Source organism: Amblyomma americanum, chromosome 4 (genome assembly GCF_052857255.1).
Source record: "Amblyomma americanum isolate KBUSLIRL-KWMA chromosome 4, ASM5285725v1, whole genome shotgun sequence".
Classification (NCBI taxonomy): domain Eukaryota; kingdom Metazoa; phylum Arthropoda; class Arachnida; order Ixodida; family Ixodidae; genus Amblyomma; species Amblyomma americanum.
The window spans coordinates 156,223,327-156,246,848 of NC_135500.1; the positions used below are offsets into that span (position 1 = coordinate 156,223,327).

General features: G+C 47.5%; 1 protein-coding gene across 13 annotated transcripts in view; it reads left to right on the forward strand.

Annotated features, from left to right (window-relative positions):
• Positions 1-23,522, forward strand: part of pds5 (cohesin associated factor B pds5) — a 78,467-nt gene that overhangs the window by 48,945 nt on the left and 6,000 nt on the right. For 7 of the 13 annotated variants that reach the window (XM_077662106.1, XM_077662113.1, XM_077662109.1 and 4 more), the window contains exons 17-23: positions 905-1,028; positions 3,375-3,694; positions 3,915-4,170; positions 8,686-8,745; positions 10,767-10,957; positions 15,456-15,590; positions 18,577-18,633. In XM_077662106.1, coding sequence (XP_077518232.1) covers positions 905-1,028; positions 3,375-3,694; positions 3,915-4,170; positions 8,686-8,745; positions 10,767-10,957; positions 15,456-15,590; positions 18,577-18,633 — 1,143 coding nt within the window. Of the gene's footprint in view, positions 1-889; positions 1,029-3,374; positions 3,695-3,914; positions 4,171-8,685; positions 8,746-10,766; positions 10,958-15,455; positions 15,591-18,576; positions 18,634-23,522 lie in introns of all 13 variants that reach the window. The other 6 variants (XM_077662104.1, XM_077662111.1, XM_077662108.1 and 3 more) reach the window with 1 other exon arrangement.

Sequence of the window (23,522 nt, forward strand, 5' to 3'; positions counted from 1 at the left end):
GAAATCTTGATGCAGATCGAGTTGAAGGTCCACCGCTGGTGCATTTAATGCTGGATTGGTTGTGTGAACATGAGGAAATGTGGGGAGGAGTATTAAAGGGGTACACAACCAAAATTTCTGGAATGTTGTTTTGCTTTCTAATGATGCACATGATATTAGTAAACTTGAATCACCACGTGAAATTCGTCTGCGCTCAATACCTAACTTATAATTGAATTTATTCTTCTTTGCAGTTTTGGTTTCAACAGCCGAAAGATTGTTGCAACATCACAAGTGAGCACCAGATCATGTGAGGCATACAAAAACTGCAATTTAATAGCCCTTTGTTCGAGCAGTTCAGTATAGGAGCTGGAGCTTGAATTAGTTGAAATGACAAAAACACTGTTTATATAGCAGTTTTTTTATTCCTTACGTGATCTCATATTCACTTGTGATGTCAGTCATCATCTGGCAACTGAAACTGAAGCAACAGAGGAAAAAAAATTTAATTGCAAATTATTTTTTGAGCGTTGACAAATTCTATGTGGTGATCTGTGTTTGCTAATGTACTACGCGTCATTCTAAAGTGAAAATAAGCTCTGAAAAATTTGTTGTCTCTGCCCTTTAAAAGGCAGTATGTGGCACATAGTGCTGTTAACGTATCTGTGGAACAGTTATAAAGGAGCTGTGCAGTGACAGTCGTCTGATGGGTCGGGTTATAAATGTAATTACGTCCAGTGAACTGCGAAGATATGTCTGACAAGTTCAAGTGTATTGGATAAGGACCAAATTTATGTAGCGAATTCCATTTGGGGGTGGATGAATTATAGGTAAGGCAATTCTCACATGTTAGATTGTGCGTTATACAGGTTGTAACATATATAGCTCAGTGCCTTGGCACATATACCAGCATGCGTGCTTGCAGGGCAATGGAGCGTTCCTGGTTGCGGTACATGGCAGCAGCATGCGTGCTCAAGATCTGCTGCTGCCCAGCCTATGCCGACGTGCTGTCCCATGAGCAGTTCCAGAAGGTTGCTCACGTGCTGCAGGTGGGTCCTGCTTTCCACACTTGTCAGGGCACAGGATTGTAAAGGGACACTATTTCAGTCATGGCTTTATGTTGCAGGCTAGGGTTCAGTTTTCGTCAAAAAGTGCAGAGGCCCAGGGTTTTGTTCTCAAACCATGTAATGGGGTACTTGTAGCGATCGGGGAAATTCTAACTTGCGCAGGATTGAAAACCTCTAATCTTTGAGAGATCTTGAACACTTGCAATGCATAATGAGTCGCACAGCATGGTTCAGAAGCAGACACCTTGGGTTGTGTACTTTTGATGGAGGTTGTATTTATTTGGGACATTATTTGACCCTTGGGTTGTATGCCAGCACTTTTTCATAAAAAAATGAATGCAAAGAAAGTGCTTTGTATCTCCCCTGGCTTTGCTAAAGTACTGTGCATGTTGTGCACGGTACGTATATGTTGTGTTCTCTCTCTGTTTGTTTTCACGTATAATGTCTTACTATGCGAATGCCAAGTTTTTAGCTGACGTGTGCAATTTTCGATGCAGGGCACATCTCCTGCACTAATCTCAAATCACTCGCATACTATTCCCTTCTCTCGAGGGCCCCAACTTCTGGCCTCACCTTGTAGCTCATCTCACGAAGCTTTCTAACTAAATTTTGGCTTTCAAGTATTTAAATATATGACCTAAAAGGCAACAGGGGAGATTTGAATTAACTGTAGGTGTTATTTTTGAGCAAAGAAAAAAGTTTATCACAGCAGTGGAATTGGAACCACTGTCTTGTGCGTCCGAAAATGTAGTGTTAGCCTGGTGTGCTAAAGCACTAGATTTAGTTGACATTTGTGGTCAGGAGTTGCAAGTTTTAGGACAGATTTAGTGGAGAAAAAGCTGGGGATTCAGTTCGTAATGAGTCCACCATTGTTGCAAGATAAAATTTGCAGCTGTCTGCAGTTAAGGCATACAGTCGAGCCCACATATAACGGCCCCACTTAAGACGAACTTTAGCTTATAACGAATGAGACCTGCGCGACCGTCAAAATATACATTGTTTCAATGGCACAAAATCACACGTATAACGAACGTCATTAAACCCTGCTGATCGGTTACAGCAAATGGACAGCGTAAACCTGGCGCCGCGATGCGAGATAACCTGCCTCCGACCCCTTTGTGCACCCAGCGCGCGGTGTTTTCCCAAGACTCATCGCAGGTCAACTGCCCACCCCGTTTCGCGCCGCTCTTGAGCGAGCTACCTTTCCCCACCGACGCGCCTTCCAACATTGCCCTCCCGCCCCTCCTCGCAAATCTGCTCCCCGTGCTCTCTTGCAAATCTGCGTGTGGCCTCCGCAATCAACCGTGCTGATGCCGATCGCGGAGGCCACGCTCCGTGAAGCAGGCTTTCCGTGGGAGCCAAGAGGTGGCTGCACTGACGCTCACGGACGCCCCTTATTGGTTTCTCCTTTGGCGCTGTGCGTCTGTATCTTTAGCTTGATTGGCTTGGTTGCCGCCTGTGCACGTTGCACGTCTACCCCATCGTGCGCTTTTGTCACTTTTGTTGCTGTGTGGACGTTTCGATGGCTTCGTTCAAATCTCGGGCCTGGTTGTAATTCAGGATGGTGGACGAGAACACCGTGCCCATTTCCATTGTATTCAGCGGTACAGATGATGAAAGTGGCCTGGGCGGAGGTGACGGCCACTGGCGAGTGGAACTGCTTCCGCAAGGCTGGCATCGTAGACACAGTGTCTGATGCCGAGCCTGATGCTTCAGAAGATGACCAGCCCGGCGGCGATTTGTGGCAGCGCGTCGTCTAGTCCTACATGGGGTGTCAATGACATTGGTTGGAATGATTTTATTTCTGTTGATGGCGACTCCAAACCCACGGAACCGCTCACGGATGAGAGCATCATTTCTGAAGTGCGGGACGAGAGTGATGCGGAGGAATCGGATGAGGATGAAACTTCGAAGCCAGCACACATAAGCGCGCCTATAGCAATGAGCTACATAGAGAGGCTCAGACAACTTTTCTATGCCAAGGGCCTCGGCGATAGCACGCTTCTGCTTGAAATAAACTGGAAACCTCCTTCATCGGATCTGCGCTGCAGAAACAGACGCCCATCACGGACTTTTGACTATTTTGCAAAGAAAAAATATTGTTTTGACAAGCAACTGTCTTTAAAGAGCTGTAGTCCACTTACTACGAACTTCGGTATATAACGAACGGACGCCCCGTGACGCTCATGTTCGTTATAAGCGGGCTCGACTGTACCAGTATCTTGGTGCATGGTAAATGATCTTGGTACATGTGAGACTGCAAATGTTGCCATGTTCCTGGAATCTGCTTGAAGTTCTGTAGTTGATGTAATGTGCCTTTGTACTCAGGACGAGTGTCCTGAGGTACGGGAGCAGTTTGGCCAGAAGCTGCACAAGCACCTGCTGGCCATGCGACTACCACTCCAGTTCCTGGCCATCTTTGCGCTGGGTGGCATCGAGAAGCGGCGGCCCCTCCGTAACCTGCTGCGCCAATGGCTTCTGTCTTGCATCAACAAGCGGCGCGACTTCCTCAAGCAGCACACCATTAACTCCATGAAGCTCATCACCATCCTGCCTGATTATGTGGTCCCCTACGCCATCCACTTGCTGGCACATGATCCCTGCCTGCACAAGTACGATGACGTGCCGGCCCTGGTGCAGATCAAGGAGTGAGTGGAATTCTCCGAGTCTTTTACAAAACTGGTTTCTCCGTGGCTGCCTCCGACTACTGGCCTTGTGGTTTCGTCATTATGCGTCTTGCTCTCAGCTGCAAATGCGTAGCTCAAAAAGTATGGCCCTCGCACCAGTGCACATGTATTTGTCCCATCACTGCATCTTTTTTATTTATAGGTATTGACCATAGCACATGTTGCTGTGCTTTGCATGCAGGTGCCTCTGGTTCCTCATGGAACCGCTGATCACCAAGAATGATGGCTACAGCTTCAGCTTTTTCAAGAGACTCATTGAGAACATCAAGCAGACACGGGACAACCAGTGCCCGGATGACAAGCAGGCCCAGCTTAAACTGTATGCGGTGTGTGACCTGGCCCTTGGGCTTGTGATGACCAAGACCACCAGCTTTGTGCTCAAGGACTTTCCCCAGGAGCCAGTGCTGCCTTCCAAGTGGTACACCTTGCCAGACAAGGTAAACAACCGGAGGCCCTGCTCTGGTCCATTGAGAGATTTCCACAGCTATCCTCACTGTGTTGCTCATTTTGCTTTTGCTTGAAACTGTGGGAAACTATCAGCTAGTTTATCTGTGTAGTTGGATGCCCCTGTATTTACTAACTTTTGCTCCCATATATGAACACAGTTGTTTGTTGGGAGTGTTAAAAGCATATTGAAACAGAGGATCCGATCTATATCCAATCATATTGGGCAAGAATACTTTTTGTCATCATCTTCTAAGAATAACTGGAACTTTCTCATTTTTCATTCTACATTCAAACTAACTAAATTCATGGGACCCATGAATAGTTTTGCTGAAGCAAAAACTTCGTTGTCGTGAAATTGGCTCGGAACAGTGACAGATTAGGCTAGATAGTTCAGAAATAACATTTATTTCCATAACCCAGTCAGCCTTGGCAGCTTTCACTTTTTCAACACGAGTTATTGTTTTCACTTTGTGACTTGGATCAGATTTGAGAAAGTGAAATGCTAGTTAACATGGACAGAGAAAAAACTAAGGGTACGAAGCATTTTCTTTCATGTTTGTGGTCCTCACTTTGCAAAGCCGTGCCATTTTTATCTGTTCATGATCTCAGCATAGCTCCCACTTCCTTTTTGTTCATTAGGGAGAAAAGATGTGCCTCAAGCGAGCTCTTGAACCATAACTACAGTCGAGCCCACATATAATGGCCCCACTTGAGATGAACTTTCACTTATAACGAACGAGACCTGTGCGACCGTCAAAATATACATTATTTCAATGGCACATAAATCGCACGTATAACGAGCAACATTAAGTGCTGCTGATCAATTACAGCGAACGGACGGCGTAAACCCGGCGCAGCAATGCGAGATAACCTGCCTCCGACCCCTTTGTGCGCCCGGCAAGTGGTATGTTTTCCCGAGCCTCATCGCAGGCGAACTGCACGGCCCGTTTTATGCCGCTCCCAAGCGAGCTACCCTTTCCCCGCCGATGCACCTTCCAAGATCGCCCTCTTGCCTCTCCTAGCAACTCCGCTCCCCTCTCCTTACTCTTTTGCAAATCCGTGCGTGGCCTCCGCGATCAACCACACCGCCCCAGCGCCGATCTCGGAGGCCACGCTCCGTGAAGTAAGCCTTCCGTGGGAGCCAAGAGGTGGCTGCACTCACGCTCATGGACGCCCCTCATTGGTCTATCCGCTGGCGCTGTGCGTCTGTATATCTTTAGCTTGATTGCCGCTTGTGCACGTTGCAAGTCTACCCTGTCGCGCGCTTTTGTCACTCTTGTTGCGGTGCAGTCATTTCGTTGGCCTTGTTCAAATCCGGGCCCTGGTTGTAATTCGGGATGGCGGATGGGAACACCGTGCCCATTTCCATTTTATTCAGCGGTAGAGATGATGAAAGTGGCCTGGGCGGAGGTGACAGCCACTTGCGTGCAGAACTGCTCCCGCAAGGACGGCTTCGTCGATACAGTGTCTGAAGCCCAGCCTGATGCTTCGGAAGATGAACAGCCCGGCGATGATTTGTGGCAGTGTGTCGTCGACTCCGACATGGGGGGGTCATGACAGTGGTTGGAGTGATTTTATTTCTGCCGATGACGACGCCGACACCGCAGAACCTTGCACGAATGAGGGCATCGTTTCTGAAGTGCGGGACGAGAGTGACGCGGAGGAATCTGATGAGGGTGAAACTTTGGAGCCAGCACCTATAAGCGCGCCTGTAGCAATGGGCTACATAGAGAGCCTCAGACAACTTGTCTATGCCAAGGGCATCGGCGAAGAGCACGCTTCTGCTTTAACCCCTTCACCGTTTTGTTATATCAACGAATTTCTTAACAACACTGCTTATTTTTTTTATTCCTGATTTCGATTATTATTGCAATAAAAAGCGTGCATTCGATTTTTTAAAAAAATATTTGAAGCAAACATGAAGTCAAATTAGCATATTCAAGTTTATTATTTCTCTCAATACAGAAAACCAACTTCCTGCTGGTAATGAACGATAAAAATTAAAGAATGACCACAGCCAACAATCTCTTTACTCTTTCACTGAGTTGCGGTGACAAACAGTTGATTGCTTCACGGAGGAAGCTTTGGGACGGTGTGGTAAATTTCAAAACAAGGGATCATGCATAACGGTTTGTTGCAGCACTTGTACCAAAACCGTGTTTCCGTCCTAATTTTCTCAGGCCTTTGTCTGCTTACTTTTTGCAGCAAATGAAACATTTCCTGGTTGGTGTTGCCTTGTTTTCGGTTGGAGGGATGTAAGCCAGAAAGTGCCTCTCTTGAAGACATGTGGAATAGAGTACATCAGAAGGCCGGCCACGCTTTTATCTTTTGCGAGGGATCGAGGTACCTATTGAAGATTGTGTCAATAGGGGCGAGGCGGAAGTTGAGGTGGTTCATCGCGTAGGGATGTTACTGACGTCGATCTTTATCCACTGACGCACTTGCAAAGTTCACTTCTGAGCTGCCCTCTTCTTCATTGGAAGAACTGCTCAGCACAACGTCATCATTGCTGTCCTTTCTCCCTGGAACAACGTACACTTCGGTGTCTGAATCACCATCGTCTGAAGAAGATGACGATGAAGAAAGGCGTCTTTTTCGAGAAGACGCGCCAGCAATACATGCGTCGCCTTCGCCGGATGCCATTTTTCAAAACCCAGGTTGCCATGCGAAAAAAAGTTTGTGCGGTAGAAGAAAACGAAATTAACAGGTCAGTGCTGCCATCTGTCGAGCAAAATGCCATCTAAGCCACACACGAGCGCTGCTCGTCCGAAACACTGAAGGGAAGAACCTATTCAGCGCGGACGAGCTGCGCTCGTCCAAAACTGTTAAGGGGTTAAATAAACTGGAAACCTCCCTCATCGGATCTGGGCTGCAAAAAGAGACGTGCATCACAAACTTTTTCGCAAAGAAAAAAATTTTGTGTTTTAACAAGCAATTGTCTTTAAATCTGTGGTCCACTTACTACGAACTTTGGGATATAATGAATGAACGCCGCGTGACGCTCATGTTCATTATAAGCAGCCTCGACTGTACTAGAGTTCGCTGCACAGAACATGCCGCGATGATCCGAGTGCCTGTTTATGCATGGTACTCAGCGTAGTTAGTGCTGATCCATGAGGAATGCCAGCGGCACCATTTCTGAAGTTCGTGTGGTCGTTTCTTTTTTTTGGGGGGGAATTCAATCAGTATATTAAACACTGCAGGCATCTTTATATGCGTGAAAATAAACAAATTGGCGCCCTCTTGTCTCTTTGACTGCAGGCAAAATCGTCAACGTCACCTTTACTTCTTAAAAATTTTGTTGAGGCGGAAACTAGCTCCATAAATAGTTCCTTGTGGGGAAAATTAGTAGCATCACTGAGGAATGGGAAATACTTCGTTGTAGTGGGTTTGAGCTGTAGTTGATAATGGAACATATTTTAACGAGCTATTGGAAACGTTAAGTGATCAGTGAGTTAAAATGTCGTCTGCAGATTTAATAAGTGATTTGTGTGCTGTCGCAATTCATGCTCCATCCAGATTCATTGCTGTAGGAAAAGACTTCACAGTAGTCTGTTTGGTTCACATGTTGTTCTGGTAGTGAAACTAATGGTGAGTTCCAGTGGTTGATCTGAAGCAGGTTTTCTTGCTCTGCGACGGCTAATGCATGTTTCATTTCGGTACAACTCACTCCATGACGGAGCACTCCCTCTCGATCCACTGAGCAGAGGTGGATTTGGCCGGAACTCCGAGGGTACAGGGCCACCGCTTCCAGAATAGGAGAATTAATTCGTTCTTTTTTATCATGGTTTTAAATGTCGCCGGTTGACCCTGAGCACTTGTCTACATTTGTGACGGCGGCGTCAGTGCATTGGCAGTCTGAGTAGTTATGCTTCTCGCCCCTAATTCATCCATATAGCGGTTGAAGGGGATTGGAGAGCAGCACCATCAGTGATGCCGAAGATTTAAAAAGATGTTTAGTCTTTCTTAAATGGCCTAGAAAGTGTCGAAAATGACTGCCTACATTGATGCTGCACTCTGCAATTATTCGAATGGTGAGGCGTGCATACATAGGTGGGGCATGCTGTCATTTTCTATGTTTAGTCTCTGTTTTTGCTGTCCATAAGGCATGGCAAAATGCAACGGACTCTAGGTTACAACTGAGGTGTTCCATCGCAGAGCACTTCTGAAAACGAAAATATGCAGGTGAATACTGGGCCCAACTTCTGGAAATGGTCACGCTTAAACTGATGCCATCGGGCTTCCTGCCAGAGCATATTTGTGTTTCGCTGATCAATCAGGATTGCATCACTCTGTGGCGGATCCTGTTGCTAAAGCAAGAACAGGCAGCCATGTGTCGCAGTATTAGCACACAATTTATAGCATGTTGTATGCTCAGCGTTCCTGAAGCTTTTAAGTGGATTTAGAATTGCTCAATCCCGTGACTGCCGTGATGTGAATTTTATATGGGCTGGCCCAGCTTTTGTGTGGCAGAGCTGAAAAGAGCTGCAAACGACGGTGTGCAGGTGCAGGTGCCCAACATGAAGAGCTACTTGCCACCCGAGCTGGCCTTCTCCGCTCCCAAGGTGCGTATGAAGTAGCTTTACTTTTTTTGTTATGCATTCATGTTATAACAACAGTCTTCAAAAATTGTTCCGTATGGAGGATAATCCAATGTGAGTCTGATATGCAGTAGAATCTCGTGATAGAAATCTCGCGGGGTCGCTAAAAAATTCGTATCATCTGAATTTTTATATTATCTAAAACGAACAAAATCCATATGCAGAAGCATGGGAAGTGCTTTCATGCGGTTCAGATTATGGCTAGCACAATTTATTTACGGCAGTGCAGCCACAGCTCACTACTCATGATGCATACAATGCAACTAATGATCGCAAAGTCTGCGATGTGCGAGCCGCGCACCGCCGCTTACTGTTCACAGTGCATACGACTCGATTAGTGACTAAAGATCACAGCGCTCCGTGCTCGAGGGTCGTGTTTCATGCGTTCATATCATCCGCGGTGGTGGGGACGAGTGCTTCGAACATCCAAAATATTGAATACACTTGGCGACCGATTTTCTGTACTCCCTAGGGACCGTGAAATCGACCGAAAAATCAGGCAGTCTGGGAAATTAAATTTCACAGAAAAGATCACGAACTTATTACCAATATGCCGGAGGAGGGGGTCAGTTTTATTCATTCTAAAGCTTCTCATGACTAAATTTTGCCACGCGACATGTGCACGGACAACGGGTGGCGACCGCCTTCATGAGTTCAGCCTGGCTGTGCTGCCCTTGGCATGTGGCCGATGAACGCACGGGTTGGGACAAAGTCTAAACGGGAAAGTGAACGTGCTGCTGCGGGAACTGCGCTGTGCCCGCAGTACGATGGGCCTGGAATGAGAACACGAGAACCGAGAAACAGCCGAAGCAAGCGCTCCATCATCGTTGGCCTTCGTCGCAAGGCCTAGCAACTAGAGCCAAAATTGGCATCATATCCAGCGATGTGCACTCTGTGGTGGCCTGTGTATAATGAGAGGTGTCTTGCCTGTCATCGAAACGCCAGTTGTTTACGGTTTTACGATAGAAAAGTCAGGGCTGCGATGCATTTTGCCGCGGGTACTCTGACCTCGCTTTGAAATGCACCACTATTTCCTCCCGCAATCGCCGTCTCCGTAAATCCGTACGCTTCCCACGCGCTTCGTTGCTGCCTCTTTCCGTATTTGGGATAAAAGACTCGGCACAGATTAGTTCCGCATACTCTGATTATTCAAGTTCTTGCGGCGGAAGACATTCAAGAACAGTACAAATTCGAAACCACACGGGCAATATGTGCCGACTCACACAGATTTTCAGCATCGCAAGTTAAGAGGCTCTCTTTAAGCTTGAATTTCGTTTTCTTTGATCAAGTTTTCGATCTCTCTGCAGTTTGAATGAATGAGGTTCCACTGTACGCATTATATGGCGGCTTGGAATTGGTGGCGAGAGCGAACGAGGTCCGAAAAATTGAGCAGTCAGTTTTGGTTCGTCCCAAATCTCAGGCGCTCTTATACATTGGCATGGCGGCTTGGGTATTGGTGGCGAGAGTGAACGATGTTAGAAAAATGAGCAGTAAGTTGAGGTGCGTCCAAAATTTCAGGCGCTCTTACACATTGGCTTTATGGACCATGTCGCAGTGCCGCAAAGAAGTCCGAATAATGGTATATCCGAAAAATCAGGCATCCAGATTTTTGGTTGTCGGCTGTATTGTACACAATGCACTGTGTCCAGGGAATTTTACGAATTCACATCAACCACGTTCTTATCATTGAGATTCTGCTGTAATCGAATCACTGTGGTGCTCTTCTTCCAAGCCCACTGGGATGATGACATGTTCTGTTCTGAATCTCTAAAAATCACAAGTATCGGCCCCGCAAGTGCCTTGCATTTAATATTTGATTGACCACAAAGTAAAGAAGCCTTCTTTAGTAGTTATTGAAGGCCAGCAGTTTTCCGTGTGATCCCAGAATGGAAGTGCATCGGGTTTTTCTTTTTGCAACTGCACGTGTAGTACAACAACTTTGATCCGCTGTCTGAAGACACAGGGATTTGCTGGTGCGTGTGCAGAACACTGGGGTGGACCTTGGGACGTTTGGGCGGAGTCGTCCTCGGGGGGCTCTGAAGAGGATGCCGCGGAGACCTCGGCCCCCCATGGTCACCGGAGGAGGCGCACCACTGGCACCAGCCGAGGTATCCCAGGTGGAGGAGGAAGAGGTGGTGGACGACGTATTACCTGTTGAAGAGGAGGCTGCACTGGGGTCAGTCACTCTGCCTGTCCCATTCACATCAGCTTTGAATCCCCCCTTACAGAGCTAGTGGCTGGAGACGCTCTTGTTTCGCAAAATTTGCACAGTCCTGAGCGTACTCAGTTTCCCCCATAGCAGTCAGTGCTACAAGAGGCTGCGCAAGTAGTACGCCGGCAAGAACATTTAGGTTGCCTGCTATGATATTTACAATGAGTGTCTAAAGTGTTTGAGATTTTTGCACCAAAACTCCGGTTCAAACTGTTTCCATTGCCCTTATATGGTATGCATGAGTCATCTCCTTCCAGAATGTCCAAGTACCTTCCATAGGATTATCCGATGGAATAATACTAAATCCAAACCACTAATCCTCTGTAGTCCGCCTGCCAATCCCCACTAATCCACCTTAGTTCATTTTCTGGGGTGGGCCTGCTTTTAAGAATTTTGGATGTCCTCAGATTTTCAAATTTGGCAGTGCCCTATGATTGGTCCACTGGTGGTCACGTGATGTTATGACATCACGACTCTCTCAATTGCATTCATAGATCGTGGAAGTCCTCATACCACTGCTGTCAGAGTGGTGCAGCGGTTAAGCAATGCGCCACTGCCCCGGCAGTTTGATGTTTCAACCACAGCCACCGGTGGGGCTTGTGAGACCCAGGTTGCTCATGCACAGCGCCACAGTGGGCAGGTTGAGATGACGTCACAAGGTCAAGTGGCTTCTCTCTATCAATCAGAGAATTTTGTGACAGAGAAGCCAGAAATTTTTGTGAGGCAACAACCTAAACCGCGTTATTCCGCCACATATCTGTTCTTAAGCCTCGGTAAATGTTCAGACGAAAACAAAGTGCAGTATAAAATGATTTGCCTGCATTGGGAATCACGGTCAAAGCTGTGAGGCGCTCGGTGTTTGGGCCATCTCTCTATAATTTTCACAGTGTGTTAACTACTTTTTAGGCGCGGATGGACTCGGAGCAATTTGCCGTACGAGCCACGTATCGTGCCTCTACATGTCATTCTTACTTTTCGATGTCTTGAGTCACAGGACGAAAATGTAGCAAGAGGAAAAACAAACTTCAGGAGGTTGCCAGTCACGGCACTTAAGCTTTTTCGCAACGAGATGTACCTGTCCTCACTTTGATTGTATGGTGAACTGCTTTTTGGGTGTGAACTTAGCCTGCACAAACAGGCTCACTAGCAGCATTTTCTGCAATGTATAAAATGGAGAATAGTTTGCTTGATTGTCAGGATTCTGGGTTACGAAACATGACGCCTGCAGGGAACTGGAGATAGTGCAAAGAGGCTTGGTCCACTCATGCCGCTTACACTTTATCCATGTAATATCCTTGTATAGTGAATATGAATTGTAAAAATTGGCCTCGTCAATGAAGTGACCTGTGTAACAAAGATACCATGAGCCTCTCCAGATCCCTATGTTGGACATAAGTCTTGAACGCCATTATAGTGAACACCACTGCAGCAAAATAGCCTGTTGAACGAAACAGTCCTTTGCTTATTATTGCTTATTGTTAAGTCACTAGCTTATTGGCGTGTAGCAAATATATGCATCAATAATATGTGACAACCAGTTTAAACTGAGTCAGGGCACAGCAATTCTGCCACAGCTCGCCTCTGTAGCCTTCTCTTAGCTTTTTTTTTTAATGTTTGCATAGAAATTTTCGTGCTGCACTCAGAAAGGTACTTTCAGTAGAGCAACAGAAAGACTCAATTGGAGAAAATTTCAGGGAACCTTTCATATAGCACCTCGTATTGTTATGGACAACGTGACTTTGTTGCATCTGCTGATGTAGTTCCATCACCACAGACAAGCGAGTGCTCACGACCAAAGGTGCCAAAATGAAACCCTGTCACTAGAAGTAGTGCGTGGGCAGAGCTGTACATGATATGGCGGTATGGGCTGCTGCAAGGCTTTTTTTTCTGCCGTGTGCTCTTGTCTTTTCCCCTGTGGCTTAAAAGACACAGCTTTGTGTGATAGAGGAAATGTTTATGTAATGAGAGTGGTTGCCGTGAAAATTCCACAGGAGTGCACGTGTGTCACATCATTACTCACTCTGCTGTCCTCTGCAAGCCCCATTTCTGGGCTCTCTACATGTCTTATCATCGTGATCAAAAAATATTCTAATGCTGGTGCCAGTTTTTTTTTTTTTTTTTTTTGCTTTGTATTCACAGCCGGGTGCCAGCTGCATGTGGAACTATACTCTGATATGTTGCACGCTACTGCACTTCATTCTCCAGGTTGTCTAGCAACCCAGAAAGCCTGGAACTGTCAGGGAAATTGCGTTCACCTGGAGAAATGAGAGAATTTTCAGGGATAGCGTCAAAAAGTTGGCCATGTCGGGGAAAAGAGCTAACTGAAATTAACATAATGGTGTTGAGTGATTTACGATAGCACTGCAAGTGCTCTATATGTAGTCTGTGTGCATTTGTGTTACGTCTTTTTGCTTGGCGCCATATAAGGCATGATATCTTGTCCACTGTTGAGATTCAGGTAGCGTGACTGGGCCAGAGAAGAGACGAGGACGATTGGAGGAAGAAAACTTAGAAAACTTTTATTTACATAATGTACAAGTAAGGGCAACTGAGAGTGCCTCTCAGTAAAGGGAGCTTCTTAGCAGTCGGGAGTCTCTCCCAGCAAAGGGTATCTCTCAAGAGGGGGCCTCTCCTCTGGTACCAAAGCAGCAGCTCCTTAAATACTCTTCGTATTCCCCAGATCCCTGGCTGGGGAATAGAGTTCGAAGAATGATGTCCAATCAAACGATGGCACTGATGGTACCACCCACGGCAGGGCGGTCCTGACGTTCTCTCGCAGCTCGGTCGATGGAAAGGGAATAGGACCCGGTCATGTTGTCGTCCACGCGGCCTCCAGGTGGGCGCGCACGTGGGTCCGGACTGCGCCCATATGGAACAGGAAGGCACCTGCGTGGCACAGGAATGCGTGCTGTCTCCCAGCAGGGGTTGAAAGATCTTGTACTGATGACCGGAACGCGGAACCTCTGTCGAAGGCACAGCTCTCGGGCAATTGTTCAACCCCAGCGTGACTGAATAGGACAACACTGATCTTGTACTTCGTCGTCTGATGACCGGAACGTGGAACCTCTGTCGAAGGCGCAGCTCTCGGGCCATTGTTCAACCCCAGTGTGACTGAAGAAGTCGACCCGATGGCATGTTCGAACACGTGGGGACGCCATTATCGTCGCTGCTTCCGACATTCCTGCAGCCACGTTTCTTCCAGAGGGCTCATTCACCTTCGCGGTGGTTTTCAGGGAATCCTCCCCGTGTCCAAATTCGCCGAACTCAACAACAGGAAGGGAGCGCGAGCACAACACCACCTAGCTTGATCTTGTCTTCTCATTCACAAAGCAAGCACTGCATGTGCTTCAGTTGTTCACCTTCACTGCCGTGAAGGTGGCCGTGAAGGTAAAAGGTGGTGCTTTGGTGGTAAAAGCAGTGTAGACAGGAGGAACAAAAGTGCTCACGGTGCCAGTAAAACATAGCTGATTTGCACAAATTGAAGACACTCATTGATGACATTGATAAGGCCACCAGAAAATCACTGTATGTTTTACATTGCATTAACAGACTGGTGCTTGAATGGTCACAATTCATCTCTTTCATAGACTGACCTGACGGGGCCTGTACACCCTGTAGTTTTCTCGTTTGCCTTGATTTAAGGGTCCCTTGGGGCAAAATATTTAAGAACCTCTGATGGATCCGCTGACCGCTGAAAAAAAGTGAAGACCACTTATTCTACAGTTAATAATCTCATGGTTGCAGTACAAGCTTTATTTGTTTATAATGTGGGCTTTAAGTTCATGTTGAAGTTCTTGAGATGGAAGCAAGTCTATCCGCTCAGCTTTTATATGCTCTTGCCCATGCTTCAACCAACCTTGTTGTGAAAGACAGGTGATGTGCACTAATGCTAAACGTAAGGGCTGCAAATTATATAGAGAGTGCCAAGATGAAAATGAAAAAAAAAACTTTTTTTTTTAACGAAAATCGGGGGGGGGGGGGGGGTAGAGTACAGAGCAGCACAGTGAGCATGAGTGAGCAAGCTGTGGCCGATTCTCGCTGTGGCAGCGCTGCTACGTGCAGTGCCCCTGTGGCATCGGCATGCTTTCAGGGAAGCTTCCAGTGGCCACTTTTCACACATCAGCCATTTTAGTCACCTTGCTGACAGTGTTTAGTTCGCTGCTACAAATTTGCTTCTCAATTATGTTTGTCTGTAACGTAAGTTAATTTCTGGGGCCTATATTTTGGGCAGCCTATATTCCTCTGCTCTTCTGTTGCATCCTGCAACTGCAGGATGCACTAGCGTCCTGCCGTGACGCTGTCTGCAACTAGGTTTGTCATAGCAGATGCTTTCGCCGCAACACAATCCAACAGTGTCCTAACACTGTACTTGGCTGCTTGACGTGGCATGGACACAAAAGTCATTTACTAATGTGGGCTTCGTGGTTTTTATGCGTGGCTGTTTGGGTGGTGTTAATTTCAGGATAGAGACGGCCAGCACCCCTAGTGAAGAGGGTGGCAGCCCACTGTCGACCACGGTGGTGAGCCTGCGCACCCTGCGACCCACCCGCCGGGACCGCCTGACCGAGCAGCAGTCAGGTGCCAGCCAGTCCAAACGGTCAGCTTCTTCTGCTCATTTCTGGTCGCCTGCTGTGTGTGCACTTGCAACTGCAGAAGTCCTGCGGTCTCTAGATAGTGTAAAAATGCAGTGTAAAAGCCGCTCTCATCTCTAAAAACTTGCTTACATTTGTCTCGCCTTTCCATGAATGAATTTTAAGAAGCCTTTGCATAGCCTATCATGCAAACCAGTGATAGGTAAGAGAAGCAGAAGTTGTAAAAAATAAAAAGGAAGATATATCTTTAGGCATGTGGGAATAAAGTGTTCTTTTAGTTCAAAGCGAATTTGAATAAAATACAGTAGAACCCCGCTATAGTAAACTTGGTTATAATAAAAACTCGGATATAGTAAAGTGAAGCTGCGGTCCTATTTCGCCTTCCCTAGATGACTGTACTTCTTTTTTGCTGTATAAAGATTTTTTTTTTGATGAAATGGCTATAGTAAAGAGCGTCTGGCTATGGCAATGTACTTCCTGCGCATGAGGCACGCACGAAGTCCAGGATCGCGAAGTCTATAGATACCAAATAAAATGAATAGTGCTCTTAGAGGTGGCTCCACCATCAAGCTCCAAAGCCGCGAGGAGAAGCCAACTTTTTGGCGACATTGAGGCTGTGAGGCATAACGCGCGTCGTGCACGGAAAAAGTAAAGCTGGCTATGAACATAGAAAGAAGGCGGTGTGGGTAGCTAAGAGAGGAAAGCCAGTAAAAGTGCAGTGCGGACTAGAAATGGGAAGAAAAAGGCGTACATTCGTAGCGCGATAGCAAGAAGTGGAGGCGCAGCGCCAATGTGTGGGCGATTTTGCCACGCTAGACTATGTTGTGCGCTTTCTTAACTATTGCCTCTTAAATGACACTGAGGCCACGGAAGATGACACTGTGATCCTGCAAAGCTTTGGTTTTCACAAAGAATTAAACTTGCTGCGCTTAATTTGTAGCCGCGTTGTATATGTGTAAATGCAGTACTTCCGCAAGGCGTAAATGAAATCGAATACGTGACAGCATGTGATAATTGAAAATAAATAATTATCGCATAAAGGGATAATAAGGGCAAGATGCGAGGTATCTTGAAGTGTTTCTTTCATAAGCAAACACTTCATGCTTAGTAAGCAGCCAGAGAGCATAGTCACAGCCATGCCATGACTAACAACTGATATAGTAAAGATTTTTGCTGGTCTGAGCTACTTTACTATAGAGGGGTTCTACTGTAGTAGTTTTGTTTGAATAATTTCGCAGCAAACATTTCGAATACTTCTAGCACACAGGAAAGGTTGAACGGCACAATAGGTGTTTTCAAAATTGTGTTTTTTGAACACACAAGACTTTCACATTAAAAAAAGGGAGAATGCATTGAAGCTTTGCCACACTCATTGAAGCTGTGTCGACTTTCTGCAAAAATGGCCATCGGAAATTGGGGGGAGCCGACCTTCAGGTGGTGTCGATGTATCAGTGGGGTGTGACACTTATATGTGGGGCCTCGAACTGCTGAGTATAATTGCATCTGCATCGTTGCACAGCTGTTACTTCTAAGCGATGACTCCGTGACATGTGCTAGGCGCACACACCGCCCACCCATCGCCACCCCACGTCAGGCGTCGAAAGTGGCACCCATCTCCAAGTGTCCCGTGCTGGCTCCCCTTCGTGCTCATGCTGCCACACCTGTTTAACGAATTTAATGCGGAGAAGAGTGGCTTCAGCAGCTGCAGTCTGCTCTGACTTGTTCTGTGGAAGTAAAAAGAGCCGCGTGCCCTCCAATTAAAGAGATTTAACATAGTGTGATCCGCCTCCATGTGCAGCCACTGTGCATGCACAGATTGCCCTGAGGATGCCACAGGCACTGGCTAGCTGTTTGCATGCCTGCCTCGTCGGGACCAATCAGCGCGTGCCCACTGGTGGCGCACGGAAGCGGATCATGCTATACTAAATCTCCCTACTAATGTGCACGGCCGTGTCTGCTACAATACGTGTACACCATTAGTAGTGCAGCTACAGACACCTGGCAGATACAGATTGGGGCACCGTGCTTCCAGCTGCTCGCGTCTGTTGCCGGGAGCACGCACAGACCGGCTCTGGCTTACGCGTGGGAGTGCAGGCTCTCAGAGTGGAGTCGAGACTTTGGTTGCATGTGCGCCGTGGTGTCATACTGGAGGAGTTATGCTGGATTGAAACCACACGCAACAAGAGTTCCAGAAACGTTATTCGTTCTGGACGAATACTTTGAGATTTCGAATACCAAACATTCGGATTGAATGGTATATCGAATACTTTACTATTCGACTGAATTTTCAAAATTATCTAATATTTGCACATGCCTAGAGGTCTTCCCTTCTTTCATTTTAAATGCAAGTTTGTATAAGCAGTTCTGCGGCATTTCTACCGCATTTTTCTCCACGCATTCGGTGTACTGCAGCTGCCTAGTTCCAATGAGCTGCTGATTGTGACATGCACCGAATTTTTGTTTGAGAAAAAAATTGGGCAGATGTCTGTAGTGATGTTTATTTCTGCTCTTGCATTAGTGCGTGCGACTACCAGTCAGTTTTGTCATCTTAACTGTTCATGAAAATGGAAAAAGCACAATTTTTGCTAGAGCCTCAAGTAATTTATTATTCTTTCTTTTTTTTTTTCAATGATTTTCAAACGGTTGTTACCTCTGCTTTTGCCAATTCCAAATAAAAGTCTCCAGAACACTGAAAGCATGTGCAGTGGGTCTGGGTAAGAAAATGTGTGCGCGTGCGTGCGTGCGTGCACGTGCGTGCATGTTCTTGCAGCCAGCTTTGTATAGATGCCGTAGCCATTTCAGCCCTTGAACTGCAGCAAGATTGTTCAATACACCGGTAGCGAATGAAAGAAGAGGAAACACAGGGAAAAGCCCGGTGGAGTGTTTGGGCCTAATATCTCCAACAAAACGCCTTCAATAGTTCATCAGTAAGCTTGCATGTTTACTGTCATGTTGCCTGCCCAGGTTTTCTAAAAGTAGCGTTGGGCGCAGGTCACGCCTGGAGCCTGTGCCGGAGGACGGATCAGACCAGAGTTCCGAGCAGCTTAGGTGAGCACCCTGTCTCTTACACTGTCTGCATTGCTTCTTTTCAACACATGCTTTGACTTAGCCACCTTCTTGAGAATGCAGTACAGTTTATGTAATGCAGACTGCTGTGGAAATTGGGAATATTTGCAGCTTGTGAAAGCTCTGTTTCTTTTCTTCTACCCACCACTCTGTCCTCATGGCCTTCGTGAGGAGAGAGTTTCTAGTATGTGACCATGACTCTCATCAAAGTATCGCACTTTCTTGATAGATTGCCAATGCTGACATCTGGCATCAACAGAAACAAACATGAATTGGAAAAACATCTTAAGTGGCTGTTGACCACATTTTGCTTGAAAACGTCTTGCTCTGGTGGCTTGAGGCATCACCTATGGATTGTGTTCTCATAATAATTTCTGTGAAGGCTCAATGGTATAACTGAGTTGTAGTCGCTGCATTAACAAAATGTTGCCATTTTTCTGTCGCCTATTCCACCTCCAAGGGTCATTGCTGTCATATGCTGGGCTACTTAGCCTCCAGAAGCAAAATTTTCCTTTCTCATCCCCTCAAGAGGGAGGTGCGAGGCTAAGTTGGTAGTCTGCATCATGCGCTCTCTGGGTGATGGCCGACACCCGTCACCAGGGCACAGCAGATATCGTTCCCACATTGCGCAGCGCTAAAACGCAGCTATCAGTTCCCTGCTGTGCGGCGTGGCAACTCGCCAGCAGTGGATTGAGAATGAAATTTGTGCAGGGACTTTGCTTGGGCAAATGTGACAAAGCTGCCACAAAAAAGGACTGTAGGAATGAGTGACAGTCATATGACATTTTGGCATCCTGCGTGCTCCACTTGTAGTTGATTAATGTCACGGGGCAGGGATGACAGCACAGATGCAGGCATGGATGGCAGACACAAGGCTAGAGTTAAACTCAAAATCTTATTTTATTTAGCAAGCCTGTGAGCAGCAAGAGTGCTTGGAGGTCATCGAAAATCGGCAGTGCTGGTTGCTTTCCGTCACATTCAGTTCAAAGGTGACAAACTTTTGAGATAGGGCACCCAAAGCACAACCTTTAACAGTACAGTTTTGCACAGTTACGATCATTACAGGGAAATCTGGTCACCTCTCGCATGACAAACAAAAGTGATGAGGCCACATCCCGATGGTTTTGAGCAAAGGACACGAGCAAATAGGCTTGTTTCATCGCCCTCTCTCAAATAAGGATTGCCCTGATGCTTGGAACACAAAACTTAGGTCACTAAGCAATGGAAAACAATTTATGGTTACAGACACTAGCATTCATTAGTAGCATGCGTATCAGGGCTTCATGTGTGTGCATCACTTCATCCATGCCGCCACTTGGATGCTGTTGGTTCATTCGGAACGACTTTTTTGTACAATCCGCCTAGTTGGAGAATCTTTTGCAGTCCAAAATATCACTTAGAATTTTTTCACTAAGCCTGCGATGTCGTATTGGTGTCCACATCCGCACCCACCTAGATCACCTGGAATCGGCACCTGGATGTCATTGTAGGTTGTAGCATCGGCAGTTGGTCTGCTCTTGTCCTTTATACGCAGCTGGGCGAGCTTTCAGGCCTGTTTCATGTGCTGTAGGTAGGTGCCACAGTTGCCTTCGTCGGCAATTTTGGTAGCATCGCATTGAGGGTGGTAAGCTTCCCTGCCATGCAAGTGCGAACAACGGCGTTGCCGAACTGCTGCCTAGTCATAAGCGACTGTTGGTCGCATGCACTTTGCCGTGTTCGACGCGAGGAGCGACGACAACTTTGGGGAAGCCAGTCTAAAAATTTGCTTGCCGCTCGCCTGCATCACAATAAAACACCGCCCCTAGCTTCGTTGCACTTTTGACGGTGCAAATCGACCGATAACTTGCCGTAAACACGAAAAATCCGAGTGTCGTCAGCAGCAAGTCAGGCTGTCAAATGGCGGGTCAACGCAACCACGATGTTTCCCCGCCGATTTTCTCGAGCCGCTATTGCTCGATTCGCACCATCAGACCAGACAAATGGTCGGAATGCATGGTAGGGTCATTGAATTTTGTTCCTAGACATAGTCAATGGCGTGGACCCGATGCTGCGCGAACACAGACACTCGGACCGTAGAATTGGCACATTTTCGTCTACAACGGTGCGTCGAAAACTCTCGCTCTGCAAACTTCACGGCTGCACACCTCGGGAAAAAGTTGCCCAGTAATCATGCAAAGCCTCTACTGCAAAACTGTTCTACTTTCACGATCGCGCTGCATACCCACAATGAGCAGCTAATACAGTTAAACCTCGATATAACGAACTTCAATATAACGAAGTTACAAGGCATATTCAACTTATTCCCCATTGGAAACCATGTATATTTTGCCTCGACATAACGAAGTAATATTGCTGCAATTTCATTACAACGAAGTCGCGTGTCCTAAAAAAATTTACCCGGAAGGAAAATGTCGCCGTGACGATGACGGCCGGGGGGAAAGCGGTGCTAGCGTGAGTGACTTGGGTAACCCACGCGGATGGGCCTCATGGGGCGCGTGGAATTCGCTCCCAGCAAGTGGGAGAGAGAGAGCAACCCTCTCTCTTCCCCCCGTCCGGGCCCGTCTTTATTTATTTTTTTTTTTTGCTCGGTCGCCGGCGACGGCGCACTCCCCCCCCCCCCCCCCCCCCACTCCTCCCAGGCTTCTTTGCTGTGCATGCGTCAGCTTACACGCCCGTCTCTCATTGGATCTGCCAACCCATGTGATTGCTTGCGCACTTGTGCGGCTGCCGTCGCCGCCGTACTCCTTTGTCCGCGTTGTCGCGTTGTTCACTCGCTGCGCTGCTACCACACGTGCTGGATACATCGCAGGTGTTGCTTTGGTTGCCCTCGTGTATGCCCGCGTGCGTCGCCGCCATGAGTGGCAAGCGGAAAGCCCTTTCGCTTGAGCAAAAAGAGGCGATTCTGGACGCAGTTTCGAAAGGCGAAAAGAAGAAGGACGTAGCGGCTCGATTCACCATATCCATGAGTACGCTTTCAACAATTTTGAAAGCCAAGGAGTCTATCCTCAGCTCAGTGAAGTGTGGAACGAGCGCCCAACGTAAGCGATTGAAGCCTGCTACGTATCAAGACGTAGATAAGGCTGTGTTCGCCTGGTTCATGGACGCCAGAGCGCAAAATGTGCCGGTAAGTGGCGCAATTTTGCAGCAAAAAGCAAAGGATTTCGGTTGCCTGCTCGAGAAGGATTCATTCAAGGCAAGCAGTGGTTGGCTCCACCGTTTTAAGGCCCGGTACGGGATCGTCGGACGGCTGCTGTGCGGGGAGTCAACGTCGGCTGACGCGCCGCTAGTTGGCTGGAGAAGGAAATGCCTGCAATACTGACGCGATACCAGCCATCGGACGTTTACAACGCGGACGAAACTGGATTTTTTTATCAGATGCTACCGAATCGGATGCTAGCACTGAAAGGTGATCGCTGCCATGGTGGCAAACAGAGTAAACTGCGCATAACTGCTCTGCTGTGCGCCAACATGGATGGCAGTGATAAGAGAGTGCCGCTTGTGATTGGCAAGAGCAAGAAGCCGCAGTGCTTCAGAAACGCTCGGAAGCTGGAAGTGGAGTACACTTCTAACACGAAAGCGTGGATGTCCCGCGACATCTTCCGTGACTGGCTCCGGGCGTTCGACAAGGATATGAAGAATGGCGGCCGCAGCGTGTGCCTCTTAGTGGACAATTGTTCCGCCCATCACGTCGACGACTTAGAGCCTACCAATGCCGAGCTACGGTTTTTTCCACCGAACTGCAAGTCGCTGCTTCAGCCGCTCGACCAAGGAGTCATCAACAGCGTGAAGTGTGCGTATCGTCGCCGGTTGATCGACAAGCTGCTGCTCAATCTCCGCTTAAAACGCCCCGCTAAGGTGGATATTTTTCAAGCCTTAGAGATGTTTTCCGCATCGTGGAAGGCGACATCAAAGGAAATTATCAAGAACTGCTTCCGGAAAACCGGGTTTGAGAACGGCGTGGCAGCAGCAGCGAGTGCCTCCGAAGATAATAACAGCACGGAGGCTAATGAAAGGGCTCCGTTCGATGGCGAGGAAGGCGATCAAGCCGGCCTTGAAGAAGCATGGAGGTGCCTGGAGAGTGACGGGGCCGTTCCTGACGGTGTCGCTCTGGAAGACTTCCTCTACGCAGACTCTTGCGTCGTTGCCACCGAGGAAGTTACCGACGACTCCATCGTGCAGGATGTGCTAGGAAGCATGCAGGAGGACCCAGGCAGCGATATCGATGCTGAAGACGACGATGCCCCGAGCAGCCGCGAAGTGCTTGACGCAATTGGTGTTCTGCGGCGCCACGCGAGTTCGATTGGGCAGCAAGATGCAATGCAATCCTTGTGGGCCTATGAACGCAGTGTGAGGCCATCTCTGATTGCAAAGCAGACGCAAAAGAAAGTCACTGATTACTTTCAGAGAAAATAAAGGATGGGTGCTTACAACTGGCAAGTGATTTGGTAATGTTTCCGCATGCTAGGTACGAAATTTCGATGCAACGAAATTTCATTATAACGAAGTAAAGTGCCGATTTTTACGACTTCGTTATATCGAGGTTTAACTGTAGTTTTTTGAGCACAACAAACACAACCTCAGACTCGAGCCACGGCATTTGCAGCGCTTTCCAGTGCGATATTCTTGTAGTCTTCCGTGACCCTCCTTTCAATAAAAGCGGCCACTGCCTTCGAAATACCCCAAAAATACCCTCATAAAAGCGGCCACTGCCTTCGCAATTTGAAATATCCCGACGGTCGAATGCATGGGCAGCGTCCGCAGCCTCGTGCAATGCTTGGTCAGATTAGAGCACGGGTTGCACGCACCCGATAAGAACTTGAAACAGCCAAAGCTCACTGCCTTTTTTGCACTTGAATAAAGTTTTGCTTCAC